The following is an 18784-nucleotide window of genomic DNA, read 5'->3' as shown; positions in this document are numbered from 1 at the left end:
TAACTCAAGATATTGCTTGATTCTTTATAACTTGGGCAGGCTGCAATAAGTCATATTGCTGAAGACTAACACCCCATGAGCGAGGAGAAGGCGGGATCATGTTCCTAATGGCGTGTGGTACTGGCGAAAGGAAAAGGGAGCTTTGGAGGAGAATTCGTTTTTTTAAGATCTGTAACTGAGAGTCTCCTCTCTTCCCCGATTAAAAGGTTGCAGCAGAGCTGCCGCCTCCGGAGCCGGTTTGCCCGCCGGCTTCGGCTTTGCAGCAGTCACCGCCTACAACTCCCGGCATGCTGCTGGGTGTGGAGCCGGCACGTAGACTCCATTTCCCAGCCAGCCCCGGCTCTCGGTCAGGACGTGCCGGCGCCTATAAGAGCCAGTGCGCTGCGGCCGGAGCCTATTGTTAGCCGCAGTCGGGGCGGTTCTGGGCGTCTGCTGCCGGGGGCGCCCGAGTTGCCGGAGCCGCCCGGCCCTCTCTGCCTGCCGGCTGGGCTGCCCACCGCCCTCCCTCCCCGCCCTGCCGCCCTGGGAGCTCCCCGGCCGTCGCCGCGGGGCCCGGGACTCGCTCGCTCCTCCCTCCTTCCCACCCGGGCTAGGGCGGCGGCGGCAGCGGGGGCGGCAGAGACCATCACGGGAGGAGGCAGCTGCGGCGGGGCCGGTAATGGGCCTAGGGGTGCGGGGCGGAGGGTGCCGCCTCGTCCTTTCTCGGGATCGGCCCTCGGGCGGCCGTGGAGGAGTGGTCAAGCCCAGAGCCGTGCGGATGGAGGGGTCAGAAACGAGAGGCTCGGACGGGAGCGGTCGGGGGGCGGGGAGGTCGGGTGCCGTTGGGAAGGAACCGAGTCGGGAAGAGGCGTGGGAGCGAGGGGCATGGAGGACGCGGGCCCGGACTGCGGGGGCAGCTCGCGGGAGACCGATGGGCGGCTTGGAAGCCTGCAGGATTGCGGATGAGGAGTTCGGAATGGAGTGGGGAATGATGTAGGATGGAGGAAAGTGAAGGAAGGGGAGGGGGAACAGAGGAAAATGTGGGAGGAGTGGTTGGGAATTTGTGAGTAGCAGGCAGGAAGGGATGAGGAAGGCTGGGTAGGGGCTGCAGAGGATTGGAATGAGCGGGAAGGTTAGCAGGAATCAGAGGGAAGTCGACCGAGGGCTGAAGGGTTCGGAAGGAGTGTTCATTAAAGGGAACTGGTGACTTGACATGTCCCTTCGCTCCTGTTCCTGATGTCTCCCATGTTTTTGGCGTCGTGTGGGAAAAAGAAAGCATCAGTTGCCCTGGTTGCTAGCTTGATCTTTTTTCATAGGCCCAAACACGCAGCCAACTGCCACCCTTCCCTTTTAGTGCTGTGGTCTTGATTCATCCTCTTAAAGGGGTTGAGAGTGGCAGTGTGACACACAAACTGTTCTTCAAAATGAAATGCTAGAAGTTATCCCCACAAGACAACACTGTCCCCTTGTCCTGCAATTTTCAGTTCAAGGTAAATCCTTAGTTCAGATTTTTTCTTCACTGGCTTTCTGTCTTGCAAATCTGCAAAGCCAGGATGTTGGTTGTGCCGGTGTTATAAATGACTGGATATCCTTGAGAGTTAATGCAGCATCATGTTCCAATTCCCACAAAGATCTGTCTTCCACACGATGGTAGTTTAGGCATGGAAAATTCTAACCTTGTGTTAGTGAATGGGTAAAAATCGGGGAGTGGGGGTGGTGAGTGCACAGCTTTCTTTAAACACCTGGCTTAAGCGGGGGGTTTTCATTTGAGCGCTTTATAAGTTCATGATCCTGGTGATCACAAAGACACATGGATCCATGAAATTCATAGTATTTGAGAAACTACAGTATCTTGTAAAAGGAGAAACAGGGCAGGTCATTTTATTCAGATTTATCATAACACAGCAGCAAGCCTTCCTTCTTCCAACCCAGCTACAGATGGTAGCCCTGACCATCTTACTGGAGATTTTGATTCCTTGACCTTTCGCAGAAGGTTGGGTTCCAGTCAAGTGAAGACACTTTCTCCTGTGAGATGCAGCTTATTACTTTGGACTCATTTAAGAAGGGACATATTACCTAAACTTTGCAAATAGATTCTTCCAGAAAATTTTGCCTGCACAGTCCCTCTTGCTGGTGTCACATATGCTGTTTTTGTTTTTGTTTTTTAAATTTTATTTGTTTTGGTGGTTATAGGAATCCTTATAGTCCTGAAAAAAACTTAGATCTAGTACTAAAATACACATATGCTGGTAGACCTCTTTATTAGGTGCTAGCCTGATGTCTTCTATGCTCTGGATCTTAACTATTTCGTATACCATTGGGAAATCTTCAGCTAGAAACCCTTGAGAAAAGACCATTAGACATGTAGCCAGAAAGTGTCAACTGACCTTTCATTTCACTGGCATTTAAAAGCTTTAAAGAGGGTTGCGTTATTTTCTCCAAAAGCATTTGTTGAGTTGGTCATTTTGACAGTTAACTGTCAGTTTTTACCTGCATTCCCAAGTGCTAAAACTTAACAAATGTATCTCTTGAACACGAGCATTGATCCTCTACCAATGAATAATTGAGAGAGGTAGGAATGACTGATTTTTCTAGTTGTAGCTTGAAAGATTAATTTGATGAATTGGAAAGTACGGAAACTATTCTGTTACTATTGCAAAGAAAGATTTCTTTTTTCAAAAAAAAATTTTTTATTTTATTTATTTATTTTTTTTGAGACAGGGTCTGGCTCTGTCACCCAGGCTGGGGTGCAGTGGCACAATCTCAGCTCACTGCAACCTCTGCCTCCTGGGTTCAAGCAATCCTCCCGCCTTAGCCGCCCAAGTAGCTGGGACGACAGGCACATACCACCATGCCCAACTAGTTTTTGTATTTTTAATAGAGGCGGGGTTTTGCCATGTTGGCCAGGCTGGTCTTGAACTCCTGGCTTCAAGTGATCTGCCCGCCTTGGCCTCCCGAGGTGCTGGGATTACAGGCATGTGCCACCACGCCGGGCCAATTTTTCAAAAATACAGAGACAGGGTCTCGCTGTGTTGGCCAAGTTGGTTTTGCACTCCTGGCCTTAAGCAATCCTCCTGCCTCAGCCTCCCAAAGAAGAATTTCTTCAGGGCACTATGGAAGTGAACAGGGGGTTTGTTCTTGGTGCCCAGTGAACATCTTTATCTAAAAGTCAACTTCATATCAGAGAGTTGGACAAGGGGAGCTGGGTTGAAATTTAATCTTATATTGGTTGTTGGGACATAATAGATCTTTTTTCTTTTTAAAAAAATAATGGAGCTAATGTCAGAGAAAATGCTGCTAACAGCCTGGGTAGGGTGAAGAGCACAATGGAGCCTCCTTGAGGATTTCCCTGAGTGCCATCCACGTGAATGGAAGAGTTTGACCATAAGTCAGTATACATGTTATTTACACACATAGCCATAGGTTCTACTTATTCTCAGACAGCTTAAGGAAAATACTTTTCTCCTAGGTGTCACATCTTTTTTCTTCTTTCTTACCTATCTCCTATCATTGCCCAGAAACCACTATTCCAGAAGTAGGAGGAGGAGAATAGAACAAGCAGCCAGCAATCCTTGCTGCATCCAAGCTCACAAAAAGTAACCTAGAGAGAACTGATACTCCTGAGGGCAACCGGGTTAAGACCGTGGAGAATTCTAGTAATAAAGATGATTTTGGAGCAGACCCAGGTTCATATGGGGCTTAGAGAGAAATATTCAAAGGAGATACTACCAGAAGCCTGGGGACACCTGAGGAAAGAACAGGAGTGGACATTTACTTCCAGTCATAAATCCTTGAGTGTTTCCAGGCTAAGGAAAAAGCCTGCCTGCCTGCCTGCCTTCTTTCGTCTCTTCCCTCCCTCCCTCCTTTTTTTTTTTTTTTTTTGACAAGGTCTTGCTTGACGTGTTGCCCAGGCTGGAGTGCAGTGGTGCAATCACAGCTCACTGCAAGCCTGGACCTCTTGGGCTCAAGTGATCCCCTCACAGCCTCCCAAGTAGCAGGGACTAAAGGCGCACACCACCATACGCAGCTGATTTTTGTATTTTTTGTAGAGACGGGGTTTTGCCATGTTGCCCAGGCTGGTCTCGAGCTCCTGGACTCAAGTGATCTGCCTCCCTCAGCCTCTCAAAGTGCTGGGATTACAGGCGTGAGCCACTGTGCCTGGCCAAAAGCCACTTTTCTAGTAGCAGCACTAACTGGAGCTCAGTTACAAGTCAGGTGGGCCTAAAACCCTTTCTGAGAAAGCAGATTTTTAGCTCAGATTTATCATATGGCTGATAAGTGGGGAGGCGAAATTAAATTCAGTGGGCAACATTATTATGTATCTTTTTTTTTTTTTTTTGAGACAGTTTCACTCCTGTTGCACAGGCTGGAGTGCAATGGGGTGATCTTGGCTCACCACAACCTCTGCCTCCCAGGTTCAAGCGATTCTCTTGCCTCAGCCTCCCAAGTAGCTGGGATTACAGGCATGCGCCACCACGCCTGGCTTTTTTTTTTTTTTTTTTAGTGGAGATAGGGTTTCTCTATGTTGTTCAGGCTGGTCTTGAACTCCCAACCTCAGGTGATCCGCCCGCCTTGGCCTCCCAAAGTGCTGGGATTACAGATGTGAGCCACCGTAAATTCTATCTCTAAAAAATCCCACCAACATAAGTATTCAGTCACAAGTGGTTCTCCCGCCCTGCTACAATAGAATGGAATGAGAAGTTTGTTGATAGGTATCTTTTTTTTTTATACTTGATGTTCTAGGGTACATGTGCACAACGTGCAGGTTTGTTACATATGTATACACGTTCCATGTTGGTGTGCTGCACCCATCAACTCGTCATTTACATCAGGTATATCTCCTAATGCTATCCCTCCCCACTTCCCCACCCTACAACAGGCCCCGGTATGTGATGGTCCCCACTCTGTGTCCAGGTGTTTTCATTGTTCAGTTCCCACCTATGAGTGAGAACATGTGGTGTTTGGTTTTCTGTCCTTGTGATAGTTTGCTGAGAATGATGGTTTCCAGCTTCATCCATGTCCCTATAAAGGACAAGAACTCATCCTTTTTTATGGCTGCATAGTATTCCATGGTTGTATATGTGCCACATGTTCTTAATCCAGTCTATCATTGATGGACATTTGAGTTGGTTCCGAGTCTTTGTTATTGGGAATAGTGCCGCAATAAACATACGTGTGCATGTGTCTTTATAGCAGCATGATTTATAATCCTTTGGGTGTATACCCAGTCATGGGATGGCTGGGTCAAATGGTATTTCTAGTTCTAGATCCTTGAGGAATCGCCACACTGTCTTCCACAATGGTTGAACTAGTTTACAGTCCCACCAACAGTGTAAAAGTGTTCCTATTTCGCCACATCCTCTCCAGCACCTGTTGTTTCCTGACTTTCTAATGATTGCCATTGTAACTGGTGTGAGATGGTATCTCACTGTGGTTTTGATTTGCATTTCTCTGATGGCCAGTGATGACGAGCATTTTTTCATGTGTCTGTGGGCTGCATAAATGTCTTCTTGTTGATGGGTATCTTTAAACCCAGCTAAAATCTTAACCCATAAAAAGCCCTTGGCTTGCTCCTTTCTTACCATGCCCTAAGAATGTGACCTCTGATGGTAAGATCAGTAACCTGAAGAACTGAACCGATACTTTGGGCGTGTTTTTTAATTTAATTACAATTTTTATCAAATATTTGATTCTTTTTTTTCCTCCCTGGCCAAATTTATTTCAGGAATGTGCTTGTCTGAGACTTCTGATGGCTGAGGTTTCTTAGGTACATCTCGTGACTTGAATGCAGAATTGGATGCAATCTGGATAGATTAGGAAATACCTTCTCTAAGGTACTTATTAGGTCTGGTTGACTTTGTAGAGCTGATCCAAGAGCAGGCAAATTGCTTCCAGCAGACACAGTCCAGAAAAACAGCTCTGTAGCAGGCATCTCTTAACACCACAGTATATTCTGGGTAGCTGCTCTGCAGTAATGCAGCCCTGTTGTTCTGGGCAGTGTTGTTATTCCTGCTGCATAATTAGCAACTAGTGAGATCATAGTCTGGGGAGATTCTGGCGTTACTGAGGCAAGGGAGGGTTCGTGTCTCATCACACATGGCTCCCGCTCTGATAGCATTTCTGCTGAGCAGATTCGTGTCCTTCTGGAACTTAAATCCAAAGATGGAGGAAAAAGATTTGTACCTAGGAAATGGACTGTCTCAGACTCCTTGGTTGTATTAAAGCGTGTTGAAAACAACACTGCTTGCCATATTGATATAACCAGAATAAATTGTTACTTCTCTTGCAATTTGTTTTCCCCTTGCTGATTTCTTTATAGAGGGCAAAGATTGTAAAGCTACGATGTCCTTGCACAGAGGATGGTGACAGACCAGATGAGCCCTATTTTATGGAGCAGTATGAGATTGGGAAAGATTCTGGGTTTTGAAGCCATGCAGATTCTAATCTTGTGTACCTTACCATTTGGTAAAGTTACCAAATTTGGCCTTTATAGAAGCCTGGTGAGACACTTGACGCTTGTGAAGATCTGGGTAAAGGGCTTTCCTGACTGCTAATGTCCTTCAGAATTGAGTGCCTGGAGCAGTATTGCCCAAAGTGTATCCAAGCATTATTTGCACTCCAAAATACCTTGGAAACAGTAGGTTCCATAATCAGGTTTGTAGAAACACTGCATTCTGTGTTCTCTCAGCCGTCACCATCCTTATTAGTATATTAAAAGCCTCTAAGAGGTTCCACTATAGGCAATTTTTAAAACCCTTTTGACACAGCAGTCCTATTTCTATGTAAAAGCTATTAATACCATAAGATAGGCACTTTGGGAAATGCCAGGCTATATTATCACTAGGAAAAATAAGTGGGTCTAGCCGGGTTCGGTGGCACATGCCTCGTAGTCCCAGCTACTCTGGAGGCTGAGGCAGGAGGATTGCTTGAGCCTAGGTATTCAAGACCAGCCTGGGCAACACAGTGAGACAGTCTCTAAAATAGATAAACAGTTGGGTCTAGTCTTGGTTTAGGCAAAGCCTAATTCTGCTTTTTTTTCCTTTTTTTTTTTTTGCCAACCAAACAAGCAGTAGTGATAATTGTGTTTTTGATCTCAAGTTCTTCTCACTGGTCCCTTGGAGAGCTTTCCTATGTGATCAGAAGAGCAGCTACTGTGATTCCTGGGCTAATGAAGCCTAGACCCCAGCTGGATTGGAAGCAAAGACCTTCCCTCCACTGGGAAAGGTGCCGCTGCTACCCATCTCATTATTCTAAGAGTGACTGAGAATGGAGGGGCTGTTGGGAAACAAAAGTAGGAGAATGTTGGCCAGAGCTAGTAGAGAAAGAACATAATATTGAGAAAGCAGACATCAGTGCTAGGTGAGGTGCTTTCTTTAGAGAGCTGTATGTCTAGACTGGGGAGGGGTCTGTCTTGGGACAGGAATTCTGATTCCTTTTTTTCCCTGGGCAGAATCCTAATGTACCTGGCTAGCTGGTGGTGAGCAGGGGCTTTGGGGCCAACTTGTTGGGCTCCCCAAGGAAACCCCTTTGAAACCAATGGATGCATTCACGGGCTCGGGTCTCAAGAGGAAGTTTGATGATGTGGATGTGGGCTCATCAGTTTCCAACTCGGATGATGAGATCTCCAGCAGCGATAGTGCTGACAGCTGCGACAGCCTCAATCCTCCTACCACTGCCAGCTTCACACGTGAGTAAGCTGCTCCCTCCCTGCCTATACCCACATTCCCCAAGCAGTAGAACCCATGGCAGCTTGAAGCAGCTTCTGTGTGGCTTGGGGATTTGCCCTTAATCATCATCTTTCCTTGCTCTTTGGAGGACCTCATTTCTCTAATACTGTAGACTGAAGTCTGATTTATTCTAGCTGATTTTACTTGTGTTGTGGGTTGGTGGTTCCCAGAATGGGTTAAATTAGATTGAAGAAGGAGTCCAGGACTCTACCCTGCCCCCACCAGAGTCCCAGAGAGTTCCAGGAAATTGAGCTGTAGCAGGATATAAATGCTTGCTGCTTGGACAACTGGGGCAAATCCAGATTTCTTAATTCTTTTTTTTCTCCAGACGGAGTCCGCTCTTGTTGCCCAGGCTGGAGTGCAGTGGCGCCGTCTCAGCTCACTGCAACCTCTGCTTCCTGGGTTCAAGTGATTCTCCTGCTTCAGGCCTCCCGAGTAGCTGGGATTACAGGCGCCCACCACCACGCCCGGATAATTTTTTGTGTTTTTAATAGAGACAAGGTTTCATCATTATTGGCCAGGTTGGTCTCGAACTCCTAGGCTCAGGTGATCCACCCGCCTCAGCCTCCCGAAGTGCAGGGATTACAGGCGTAAGTCACCATGGCTGGCCGAGATTTCTTAATTCTTACGGGTCTATTAGTTCTGGGAAAGAACTTCTGATACTATATATGAGGGGTTGCCCATGGGCCAAATCTGGCCCAATGCCTGTTTTGAAAATAAAATTTTGTTGGAACACAGTCATACCCATTGTCTATGATTGCTTTCACGCTACAGTGGCAGAGTTGAATTATTGCAACAGAGACCTCATGGCCTGTAGAGCCTAGAATAGTTACTGTCTGGCCCTTGACAGTTTGCTGTCCCCTGCTACAGATCAGTGCTATCGAATGGAATTTTCTGTTATGATAGAAATGTTCTGTATCTGCATCGTCCAACAGTAGCCAGTTGCCATATGTGACTATTGAGCACTTGAAATGTGGTTAGTGGCCGGGTGCAGTGGCTCACGCCTGTAATCTCAGCACTTTGGGAAGCTGAGGTGGGTGGATCGCTTGAACTCAGGGGTTTGAGACCAGTTTGGGCAACATGGCGAAACCCCGTCTCTACAAAAAATACAAAAATTAGCTGGGTGTGGTGGCGTGCACCTCCAGTCCCAGCTACTCTGGTGGCTAAGGTAGGAGGATTACTTGGGCCTGGGAGGTTGAGGCTGCAGTGAGCAGTGATTGTGCCACTGTACTCTAGCCTGGGTGACACAGCAAGACCCTGTCTCAAAGGGAAAAAGAAAATAAAGAAATATAGTTAGTATAATTGAGCTGAATTTTTTTTTTTTTTTTTTTTTTTTTTGCGATGGAGTCTTGCCCTGTCACCCAGGCTGGAGTGCAGTGGCACAATCTCGGCTCACTGCAACCTCCTTCTCCCAGGTTCAAGTGATTCTCCTGCCTCAGCCTCCCGAGGAGCTAGGACTACAGGGACGCCACACCACACCCAGCTAATTTTTGTATTTTTAATAGAGACGGGGTTTCATCATGTTGGCCAGGATGGTCTTGATCTCTTGACCTCGTGATCTGCCCGCCTCAGCCTCCCAAAGTGCTGGGATTATAGGCGTGAGCCACCATGTCCGGCCTGAGCTGAATTTTAAATTTTATTTAATTTTAATTAGCTGAAATTGCCACATGTGGCTAGTAGCTGCTGTATTGGACAGTAAAGCTATAGATTGTTATATCCAGAAAAGATTACCTAGAGATCCTCTTCCCAGCTGATGTCTAAAAATGGATTTTGTGGTCATCTGTTTAGGTATAGTCAGTCTGGAAGCAGTGGTATGAACCAGCTGAGGTTCAAGGTCCCTTCTGACAGAGCATTTAGGATTTGCAGATATTAGACAGTTCTCTAGGTATAGAGAGCACGTTTAGAGAAGAAGAGTTGAGAGCCTAGATGGATGAGAAAGAGCAAGCTCCCCAAACAGGTCATCCCTGAGTTAATAAAGCATCTCTTGGCTGGGCGCGGCGGCTCACGCCTGTAATCCCAGTACTTTGGGAGGCCGAGGCAGGCAGATCACCTGAGGTCGCGGAGTTCAAGACCAGCCTGGTCAACATGGTGAAACCTCATCTCTACTAAAATATAAAAATTAGCTGGGTGTGGTGGCACACGCCTATAATCCCAGATTCTCAGGAGGCTGAGGCTGGAGTATTGCTTGAACCCCGGGGGTGGAGGCTGCAGTGAGCCAAGACAGCGCCATAGCACTCCAGCCTGGGCAACAGAGCGATACTCCGTCTCTAAATAAATAAATAGACAAATCTGGCCAGGCGCGGTGGCTCACGCCTATAATCCCAGCACTGTGGGAGGCCGAGGCGGGCAGATCACGAAGTCAGGAGATCAAGACCATCCTGGCTAACACGGTGAAACTCCATCTCTATTAAAAATACAAAAAATTAGCCGGGCGTGGTGGTGGGCGCCTGTAGTCCCAGCTACTCGGGAGGCTGAGGCAGGTGAATGGTGTGAACCCGAGAGGTGGAGCTTGCAGTGAGCCGAGTTCGCGCCACTGCACTCCAGCATGGGTGACAGAGTGAGATGCAATAAATAAATAAATAAATAAATAAATAAATAAATAAATAAATAGAAAAATAAATAAGTAAGTAAGTAAATAAATAAGTAAATAGAAAAATAAATAAAACATCTCTCCAATAAATAAATAAATAAATAGAAAAATAAATAAGTAAGTAAGTAAATAAATAAGTAAATAGAAAAATAAATAAAACATCTCTCTGTGCTCCCTTCTCAGCCACATCCATCCTGAAGCGGCAGAAGCAGCTGCGGAGGAAGAATGTACGCTTTGACCAGGTGACTGTATACTACTTTGCCCGGCGCCAGGGTTTTACCAGTGTGCCCAGCCAGGGTGGTAGCTCACTGGGCATGGCCCAGCGCCATAACTCTGTACGGAGCTACACACTCTGTGAGTTTGCCCAAGAACAGGAGGTGAACCATCGAGAGATTCTGCGTGAGCACCTGAAAGAAGAGAAACTCCATGCCAAAAAAATGAAGGTGCCTAAGGGGTCTGGGGTCTGCTGCTGTCCATGTAGGAAACCATTTAGGTTCATTGGTTGGTTGGTTGGTTGGTTGATTTTTTTTTTCTTTTTTTTCCCGGGACAGAATCTTGCTCTGTCGCCCAGTGGGCTGGAGTGCACTGGCATGATCTCAGCTCACTGCAACCTCAGCCTCCCCGGGTTCAAGCGATTTCTTGTGCCTCAGCCTCACGGGTAGCTGGGATTACAGGTGTGCGTCCGTTAGTTTTTGTATTTTTAGTAGAGACAGGGTTTTGCCATATTGCCCAGCCTAGTCTCGAACTCCTGGTCTCAAGTGATCTACCTGCCTTGGTCTCCCAAAGTGCTGAGACTACAGGTGTGAGCCACTGCACCCAACCGATTTTTTTTTTCTTTTAATTTGACTGTTGTCCTTGGGGTATAGAGATTTCAACTCTTTCTAATGAAAAGTCTCAGATACGGGATCAAATCTCAGTCCAAGACTCCCTTCTTTTTATCTGGCAGGGGAGTCTACCAGATATAGTAAAATGGCTTCCCTAAAATTTCCTCCTCCCAAACCCCCACTGCCTCCCTCAGTTTTATGTATGTATGTATGTATGTGTGTGTGTATGTATGTATGTATGTGTGTATGTATGTATGTATGTGTGTGTGTATGTATGTATGTGTGTGTGTATGTATGTATGTATGTGTGTGTGTATGTTTTATTTTGAGACAGGGTTTCTCTCTGTCACCCAGGCTGGAGTGCAGTGACTCAATCACAGCTCATTGCAGCCTTAAACTCCTGGCCTGAAGCCATCTGCCCATCTCAGCCTCCCAAGTAGCTGGGAACCACAGGCTCATGTCACCATGCCTGGCTAGTATTTTTTTTAATAGTAATGGGATCTCAATTCCTGGGCTCAAGTGGTCCTCCCCTCTCGACCTCCCAAAGTGCTGGGATTACAGGCATAAGCCACCATGCCCAACCTCCCCCAATTTTTTTCTTTTTTTAGGTTTAAAATGTGAATACGTCCAGGCATTCAGGTCTGTCACCCTGGAACCCAAGGAAGCACAATTTTCAATTTCTGGTCAAATGATTGTCCCCTGGCTGGATGCACAGAACAGGTTTTGGATATTTCACATTCTCTGAAAGGATCCTGCTGTTTCTATAACCCCCATCACCCTTACGTGATAATCTTGTAGATACAAACAGCATTATCAAATAGTTATTTAGACTTGTATAATACTATGCCTGCCACCTGATACAGCACCAGCTCTTTGAGAGAGAGAGAGGCTGGGAAAAGACCCACCTTAGATGGCTCTTCATGGCCACCCATTTTTTTTTTTTTTTGAGATGGAGTCTCGCTCTGTTGCCTAGGCTGGAGTGCAGTGGTGCCATCTCGGCTCACTACAAGCTCCATCTCTTGGGTTCACACCATTTTGCTGCCTCAGCCTCCTGAGTAGCTGGGACTAAAGGTGCCCAATACCACGCCTGGCTAATTTTTTTTTTTTTTTGAGACGGAGTCTCGCTCTGTCGCCCAGGCTGGAGTGCAGTGGCCGGATCTCAGCTCACTGCAAGCTCCGCCTCCCAGGTTTAGGCCATTCTCCTGCCTCAGCCTCCCGAGTAGCTGGGACTACAGGCACCTGCTACCTCGCCCGGCTAGTTTTTTTTTTTTTTTGTATTTTTTAGTAGAGACGGGGTTTCACCGTGTTAGCCAGGATGGTCTCGATCTCCTGACCTCATGATCCGCCCGTCTCGGCCTCCCAAAGTGCTGGGATTACAGGCTTGAGCCACCACGCCCGGCCTTTTTTTGTATTTTTAATAGAGATGGGGTTTCACCATGTTAGCCAGGATGGTCTCGATCTCCTGACCTCGTGATCCGCCTGCCTCGGCCTCCCAAAGTGCTGGGATTACAGGCGTAAGCCACCGCGCTCGGCCCATAGCCACCCATTTTTTATTTTGGCACTGTTTGGTATTCCCATAGCTATAGTTTTTACTAATTCTCAACAATTTCCCCCAGAGATCCTGATTCCAAATTTGAAGAACACCAGTTTAAGCATGGCCAGGTTTCTTTGGAGCCCAAAGCATGCTGACCCATATTAAAACAGGTAGCTCCATTATTTCCAGAGTCATGAGAGAGACACATTAGAATGTGGTGTAGTTGGAGAACTGGTGGTAGAGGATGTAGGCTAACCAGAGCATCTCATTCCTTTCTTTCTCTGAGAGCTCTATGTCTACTCCCCTCAGACTATTCCTAAAGCTCTACACCTGTTTTTCTCACTCTAGAATGACATTCAGGCTTCCCTTTCCTCTGTCTTAGGAATTCCGTCACTGACCCTATCACCTTCCAGCTGCTGTAGCAACAGCTGGGCAGTTAAACACTGTTCTCATCAGTTGCACTGAAGGCATTCCTTCCTTTCCCTAGAAGAAAACGCCTCTCTCCTAAATCTGGCAGAGGAATGATCTGTCAAAACAGTATACCATCCTGTTCTGTGTTCTCCACTTACAGGAATTCTAGGGACAAAGCCAGGCAAACCCAAGACAGATACAGAGGCTCTACTTGTTAGCAGGATGTTTAGTGAGCACCAGCAGTGATGACATCTAATACAGCACTTTGTTTTTTTAAAGATGGGGTCTCATTTTGTTGCCCAGGCTAGTCTCAAACTCCTGGGCTCAAGTGATGCTTCCACCTCAGCCTCCCAAGTAGTTGGGACTACAGGTGTGGGCCACTGCACCAGGTTTGTCTTTATATGTCAAGAGGAAGCCCTTGTTTTACCTTAGCTCATTTATTCTTTGCTTAGATTTTTTTTTTTTTCCTCTCTTGAAACAGCATCTCACTGTGTCACCCAGGCTGGAGTGCAGAGGCCTGATCATAGCTTAGTGTAACCTCAAACTTCTGGCCTCAAGCAGTCCTCCTGCCTTAGCCTCCCAAATAGCTGGGACTACAGCTGCATCACCACCACACCTGGTTAATTTTTGTAAGTTTTTTTTTTTTTTTTTTCTTTTGAGACAGGGTCTCTCTCTGTTGCCCAGGCTAGAGTGCAGTGGCACAATCTTGGTTAATTGCAACCTCCGTCTCCCAGATTCAAGCAATTCTTGTGCCTCAGCCCCCCTCAACTGAGATTATAGGCATGTACCACCATGCTGGGCTAATTTTTTTATTTTTAGTAGAGACGAAGTTTTGCCACTTTGGCCAGGCTAGTCTTGAAGTCCTGGCCTCAATTGATCCACCTGCCTCGGCCTCCCAAAGTGCTGGGATTACAGGAGTGAGCCACCGTGTCCGGCCAATTTTTGTAGAGACAGGGTCTTGTTCTGTTGCCCAAGCTGGTCTCAAACTCCTGGCCTTAAGCGATTCTTCCCCCTTAGTCTCTCAGAGGTGCTGGGATAACAGTAATGCACCACTGCCCCAGGCCTGTTTTTAGCCCTCTGTAAGAGAGGCAGTTGGTTTCAAAAAATGTACTTTCTGCATCTCTCATGTACCCTCTAATGTTTGTCTCCTTTGGGGTTTTTCCAGCAGCTGCTTGGTGTTCTGCAACTTTAACCATCATTTTCCTAATATTTTTATTTCATTTTTTGTATTTTGGCCTGTTATCCATATGGAACTCATTATCATGAACAGTATAAATTGGGAATCTTTTTTCCCCCAGAAAATATCCAGTTGTTCCAATACCATTTAATAACTAGAAGACTCTTTTCTCACTGATTTGAAATGCCACTTCTATCTTGATATTTAAATTCTCACATCTACATGAGTGTCCTTGTGTTACATCTCTAATCCCTTGCCTACGAGAGGACAGTAGGAAAGGGGATGCTTAGGGGGAGGTCAGCCCTGGAGATGTAGACGGGAGCAATCCTGAGATCCACAGAAAGGTCCTTGTAGTTGGCCTGCCTAGTACTGAAACCACTGACTAGGGAACCTCCAGAGGCCCCATGTTACTTTTCATTTCTCTACCGCCTCCCCCACAAACAAACAAGAAAACCAGGTGTGTAGCTGATTACCCAAGTCTGTTGCATCACGTCTCTCCCAGGAGTTGTCCCTTTACCAGCTCTACTCTGTGGTTGTCTGATAAAATCAACCAAAGTCTCCAGTCACGTGGCTTTCATCCTGCTAGCAGCTTCCAGAGCCCCAGGGATTATGAGGCCTCATTTTCTTTACTTGAATTCTCTAGTGAGTTTCAGAACTCTTTCAGCCACGGCTTGTCTTCAATCTGTCCTGCCACCGAGACTCCCTTTCTTGGCTCTCTATCCATCCCAGCCCAGAAAACCCAGATTTCTGCCTGTACCTAGTACACTCAGTGTTATTGATACCACCTTTCCTCACATACAGCTTTTCTTTGAAGTCAAATAAAAAAGGATTAGGCCCGGTGCAGTAGCTCACACCTGTATTTGTAGCACTTTGGGAGGCGGAGGCGGGTGGATCAGTTGAGGTCGGGAGTTCAAGACCAGCCTGGCCAATATTGTGAAACCCCGCCTCTACTAAAAATATAAAAATTAGCTGGGCATGGTGGCGGGCACCTGTTATTCCCAGCTACTTGGGAGACTGAGGCAGGAGAATCACTTGAACCCAGGAGGCAGAGATTGCAGTGAGCCGAGATCATGTACTGCACTCCAGCCTGAGCGACAGTGAGACCCTGTCTCAAAAAAAAAAAAAAGTTAGAAAGGAGAAGGAATACATTTTTTCTCAGCTAAGGGCTTTCTTTAATACCTGTTAATATGTTTGCTTTTTCTCCTGACAGTAAAATGGAGCTCTTTAAGTGCATGCACAGATAATTGTTCACACTGTGCGGATTTGGGTTCATTGATGAAGACCTGGTCGCCTTTTACTACACTTCAATGTGCCCTTTTTTTCAAGATTGTAGTTTTGCATGCAGTGGGTGAAAGTTGAAGGGTGTTTCACATTTTTCTATATATCCAAGCATCATCCAGTCATGTACCTTTTTCTCTCTGTTAGAAGGCAAGTGAGCGTAAATTAGGGGACACGTGTCTGGAAATGGAGGGTATGTTTGTGGAAATAGATTTTCGTGTAGGAGGGAAGATGAGACGGGTTTTTGAGAAGGTTGGACCCAGAAAGGTCATGGTGCACAAGATTTCCCGTCTTCCTACTCTGGATTTATTCTTTCGACCAGTGCTAGTAAATATAGCAGCCAGTAGTCACATACGGCTATTCATTAAAATTATGTAAATTGGGCTGGCACAGTGGACCCCAGCACTTTGGGAGACCGAGGTGTGTGGGTCACTTGAGGCCAGGAGTTCAAGACTAGCCTGGCCAACACAGTGAAACCGTCTCTACTAAAATTAGAAACAATTAGCCAGGCGTGGTAGCTCACACCTGTAATCCCAACTGTTTGGGAGGCAGGAGAATCACTTGAACCCAGGAGGTGGAGGTTGTAGTAAGCCAAGATCACACCACTGCACTCCCGCCTGGACGACAGAATAAGACTCTTGTCTCAAATACATAAATAAATAAAATGACAGTTTTCCAGTTGCCGCATTTCTAGTGCTCCGTAGCCACATGTGCTAGCAGCTGCCATCATTTTGGACAGCACAGATACTCCCATGACTGCAGAAAGTTCAGGGCACAGCGCTGCTCTGGGACGCTCACTGCGGAGGCGCCTGCCACTCATGTCTATGAGGCTAACCTTTCCTGTCTCTTGGCAGCTGACCAAGAATGGGACAGTGGAGTCGGTGGAGGCCGATGGCCTGACGCTGGATGATGTGTCAGATGAAGATATTGATGTGGAAAATGTGGAGGTGGATGATTACTTCTTCCTGCAGCCTCTGCCCACCAAACGGCGACGGGCCCTGCTGAGGGCTTCTGGGGTCCACCGCATTGATGCTGAAGAGAAGCAAGAACTTCGAGCCATCCGCCTGTCACGGGAAGAATGTGGTTGTGACTGCCGACTGTATTGTGACCCAGAAGCGTGTGCCTGCAGCCAGGCTGGGATTAAATGCCAGGTCCGTCCAAGTTGGCCTGAGATAGTATATCTACACCAGGGTCAGCGTGGTGAGGTGTGGGTGCCACTGAACATGGGAGGCCCATTCAGGGGTGCTTTCCCTACGGCTGTGAACACTCTCCAATTCCACAACCCTCCTCCATCAACAGAGTAAGCAAAGAGCACACGGCCAGGCACGGTGGCTCACACCTCTAATCCTAGCTACTTGGGAGGCTGAGGTAGGACGATCTTGAGGAGGAGTCGAGGAGGTTGAGGCTGCAGTGAGCTGAGTTCACACCAGTGCACTCCATCCTGGGTTACGGAGTGAGTCCGTCTCTTAAAAAAAAAAAAAAATTTTTTTTTTTCTTTATAAGAAAACAAGCATGACAGGATTCTTAGGCTGTGGAGGTATCTCATCTTTTTTTGTTTCATTTCTCAGAGGTGACAAGAAGCAGCTGTTAGCAAAGGGATTAAGAGGAGTTAGTACATTTAATATTTAGTAACGGTTTCCTAAATACTGATTCTTTGAGATAAAAGGAAGCAGGGTTGGGTGCTGTGGCTCACATCTGTAATCCCCAGCACTTTGGGAGGTTGAGGCAGGCAGACAGACTGCCTCCCAGGAATTTGAGACCAGCCTGGGCAACATGACTAAACCCCATCTCTACAAAAAAATACAAAAATTAGCTGGGCGTGGTAGCATCGGCCTGTAGTCCCAGGTACTCAGGAGGCTGAGATGGGAGGAGGATCACTTGAGCCTGGGAGGCATAGGTTGCAATAAGCTATGAATGTGCCACTGCACTCCAGCCTGGATGACAGAGCAAGACCCTGTCTCAAAAAGTTAGCAGAGAATGATGCGGGCCTATAGATTCTATCTGCAAACACTTATTCTTAGTACCTTTACTCCAATTTTGAAAAATCAAAATAGTATTCAGAGCTTTATAATTCAGGATCAGACATGGCCTAGCAGAGCTTAAAACCATAGTTACCTGAAAGAGAAAGTATCATCTCTTTTTGGCTGCCCCCCTTTTTTTTTTTGAGATGGAGTCTCATTCCGTCGCCCAGGCTGGAGTGCAGTGGCGCAATCTTGGCTCACTGCAACCTCCACCTCCCGGGTTCAAGTGATTCTCCTGCCTCAGCCTCCCACGTAGCTGGGATTACAGGTGCGCACCACCATGCCCGGCTAATTGTTGTAGTTTTTTTTTTTTTTTTGAGACGGAGTCTTGCTCTATTGCCAGGCTGGAGTGCAGTGGTGTGATCTCGGCTCGCTGCAACCTCTGCCTCCTGGGTTCAAGCGATTCTCCTGCCTCAGCCTCCTGAGTAGCTGGGACTACAGGCGTGCACCACCACACCCAGCTAATTTTTATATTTTTAGTAGAGACAGGATTTCACCATGTTGGCCAGGATGGTCTCAATCTCTTGACCTCGTGATCTGTCTGCCTCGGCCTCGCAAAGTGCTGGGATTACAGGCGTGAGCCACCATGCCCAGCCAACTTTTGTATTTTTAGTAGAGACAGGGTTTCATTGTGTTGGCCAGGCTGGTCTTGAACTCCTGACCTCAGGTGATCTGCCTGCCTCAGCCTCCCGAAGTACTGGGATTACAGGCATGAGCCACTGTGCTTGGCCCCCTGTTGGCCCTCTGATGGGGGACAGTTTAAGACACATTTCAGTTGAAGATAATACCATCCCAAAGAATGAAATTTATCTAGAACTTAATTACTGAGGGTGTAGATGTTGAGTCCTTGTGATTGGATTTCTCCTAACCCTTTATTTTTAGCTGGGTAACAAATAACTGTGGTAGATCTGGCTAAATACTGCTTTTCAGACCAAGGTCCCATAATGAGTTATTGTTACACACACACCTGATAACAGTCCTAAGAATTGATGCAGCTGGGCCTGGCATGGTGGCTCACACCTGTAACCAGCAGTTTGGAAGGCCGGGGTGGAAGGACTGCTTGAGCCCAGGAGTTTGAGACCAGGCTGGACAACATAGCGAGACCCTATTTCTTTTCTTTTTTTTTTTGAGGGGGAGTCTCGCTCTGTCACCCAGGCTGGAGTGCAGTGGCGCGATCTCGGCTCACTGCAAGCTCTACCTCCCAGGTTCACGCCATTCTCCTGCCTCAGCCTCCCGAGTAGCTG

The 18784-nt window shown here is 47.0% G+C and overlaps 2 protein-coding genes across 7 annotated transcripts in view; one reads left to right on the top strand and one right to left on the bottom strand.

Annotated features, from left to right (window-relative positions):
- The first annotated feature begins 338 nt into the window (after positions 1-338).
- CSRNP2 (cysteine and serine rich nuclear protein 2) overlaps positions 339-18784 on the top strand; it is a 23694-nt gene continuing 5248 nt past the window's right edge. The window contains exons 1-4 of one of the 4 annotated variants that reach the window (XM_023211112.1): positions 339-765; positions 7430-7666; positions 10480-10739; positions 16374-16670. In XM_023211112.1, the coding sequence (XP_023066880.1) occupies positions 7516-7666; positions 10480-10739; positions 16374-16670 (708 nt within the window). In that variant the 5' untranslated portion in view covers positions 339-765; positions 7430-7515. Of the gene's footprint in view, positions 766-5382; positions 7204-7429; positions 7667-10479; positions 10740-16373; positions 16671-18784 lie in introns of those variants that run through there. The other 3 variants (XM_023211113.2, XM_023211115.2, XM_023211114.2) reach the window with 3 other exon arrangements.
- Positions 15390-18784, bottom strand: part of LETMD1 (LETM1 domain containing 1) — a 21893-nt gene continuing 18498 nt past the window's right edge. For 2 of the 3 annotated variants that reach the window (XM_023211117.1, XM_023211118.1), the window contains one exon: positions 17020-17103. In XM_023211117.1, the coding sequence (XP_023066885.1) occupies positions 17084-17103 (20 nt within the window). In that variant the 3' untranslated portion in view covers positions 17020-17083. Of the gene's footprint in view, positions 17104-18784 lie in introns of all 3 variants that reach the window. The other variant, XM_023211130.3, reaches the window with a different exon arrangement.

This window comes from Piliocolobus tephrosceles, chromosome 10, assembly GCF_002776525.5.
Source record: "Piliocolobus tephrosceles isolate RC106 chromosome 10, ASM277652v3, whole genome shotgun sequence".
Classification (NCBI taxonomy): Eukaryota; Metazoa; Chordata; class Mammalia; order Primates; family Cercopithecidae; genus Piliocolobus; species Piliocolobus tephrosceles.
The sequence above is the reverse complement of the archived record's forward strand: the minus strand, read 5'-3'. Positions and strand labels throughout refer to the sequence as shown.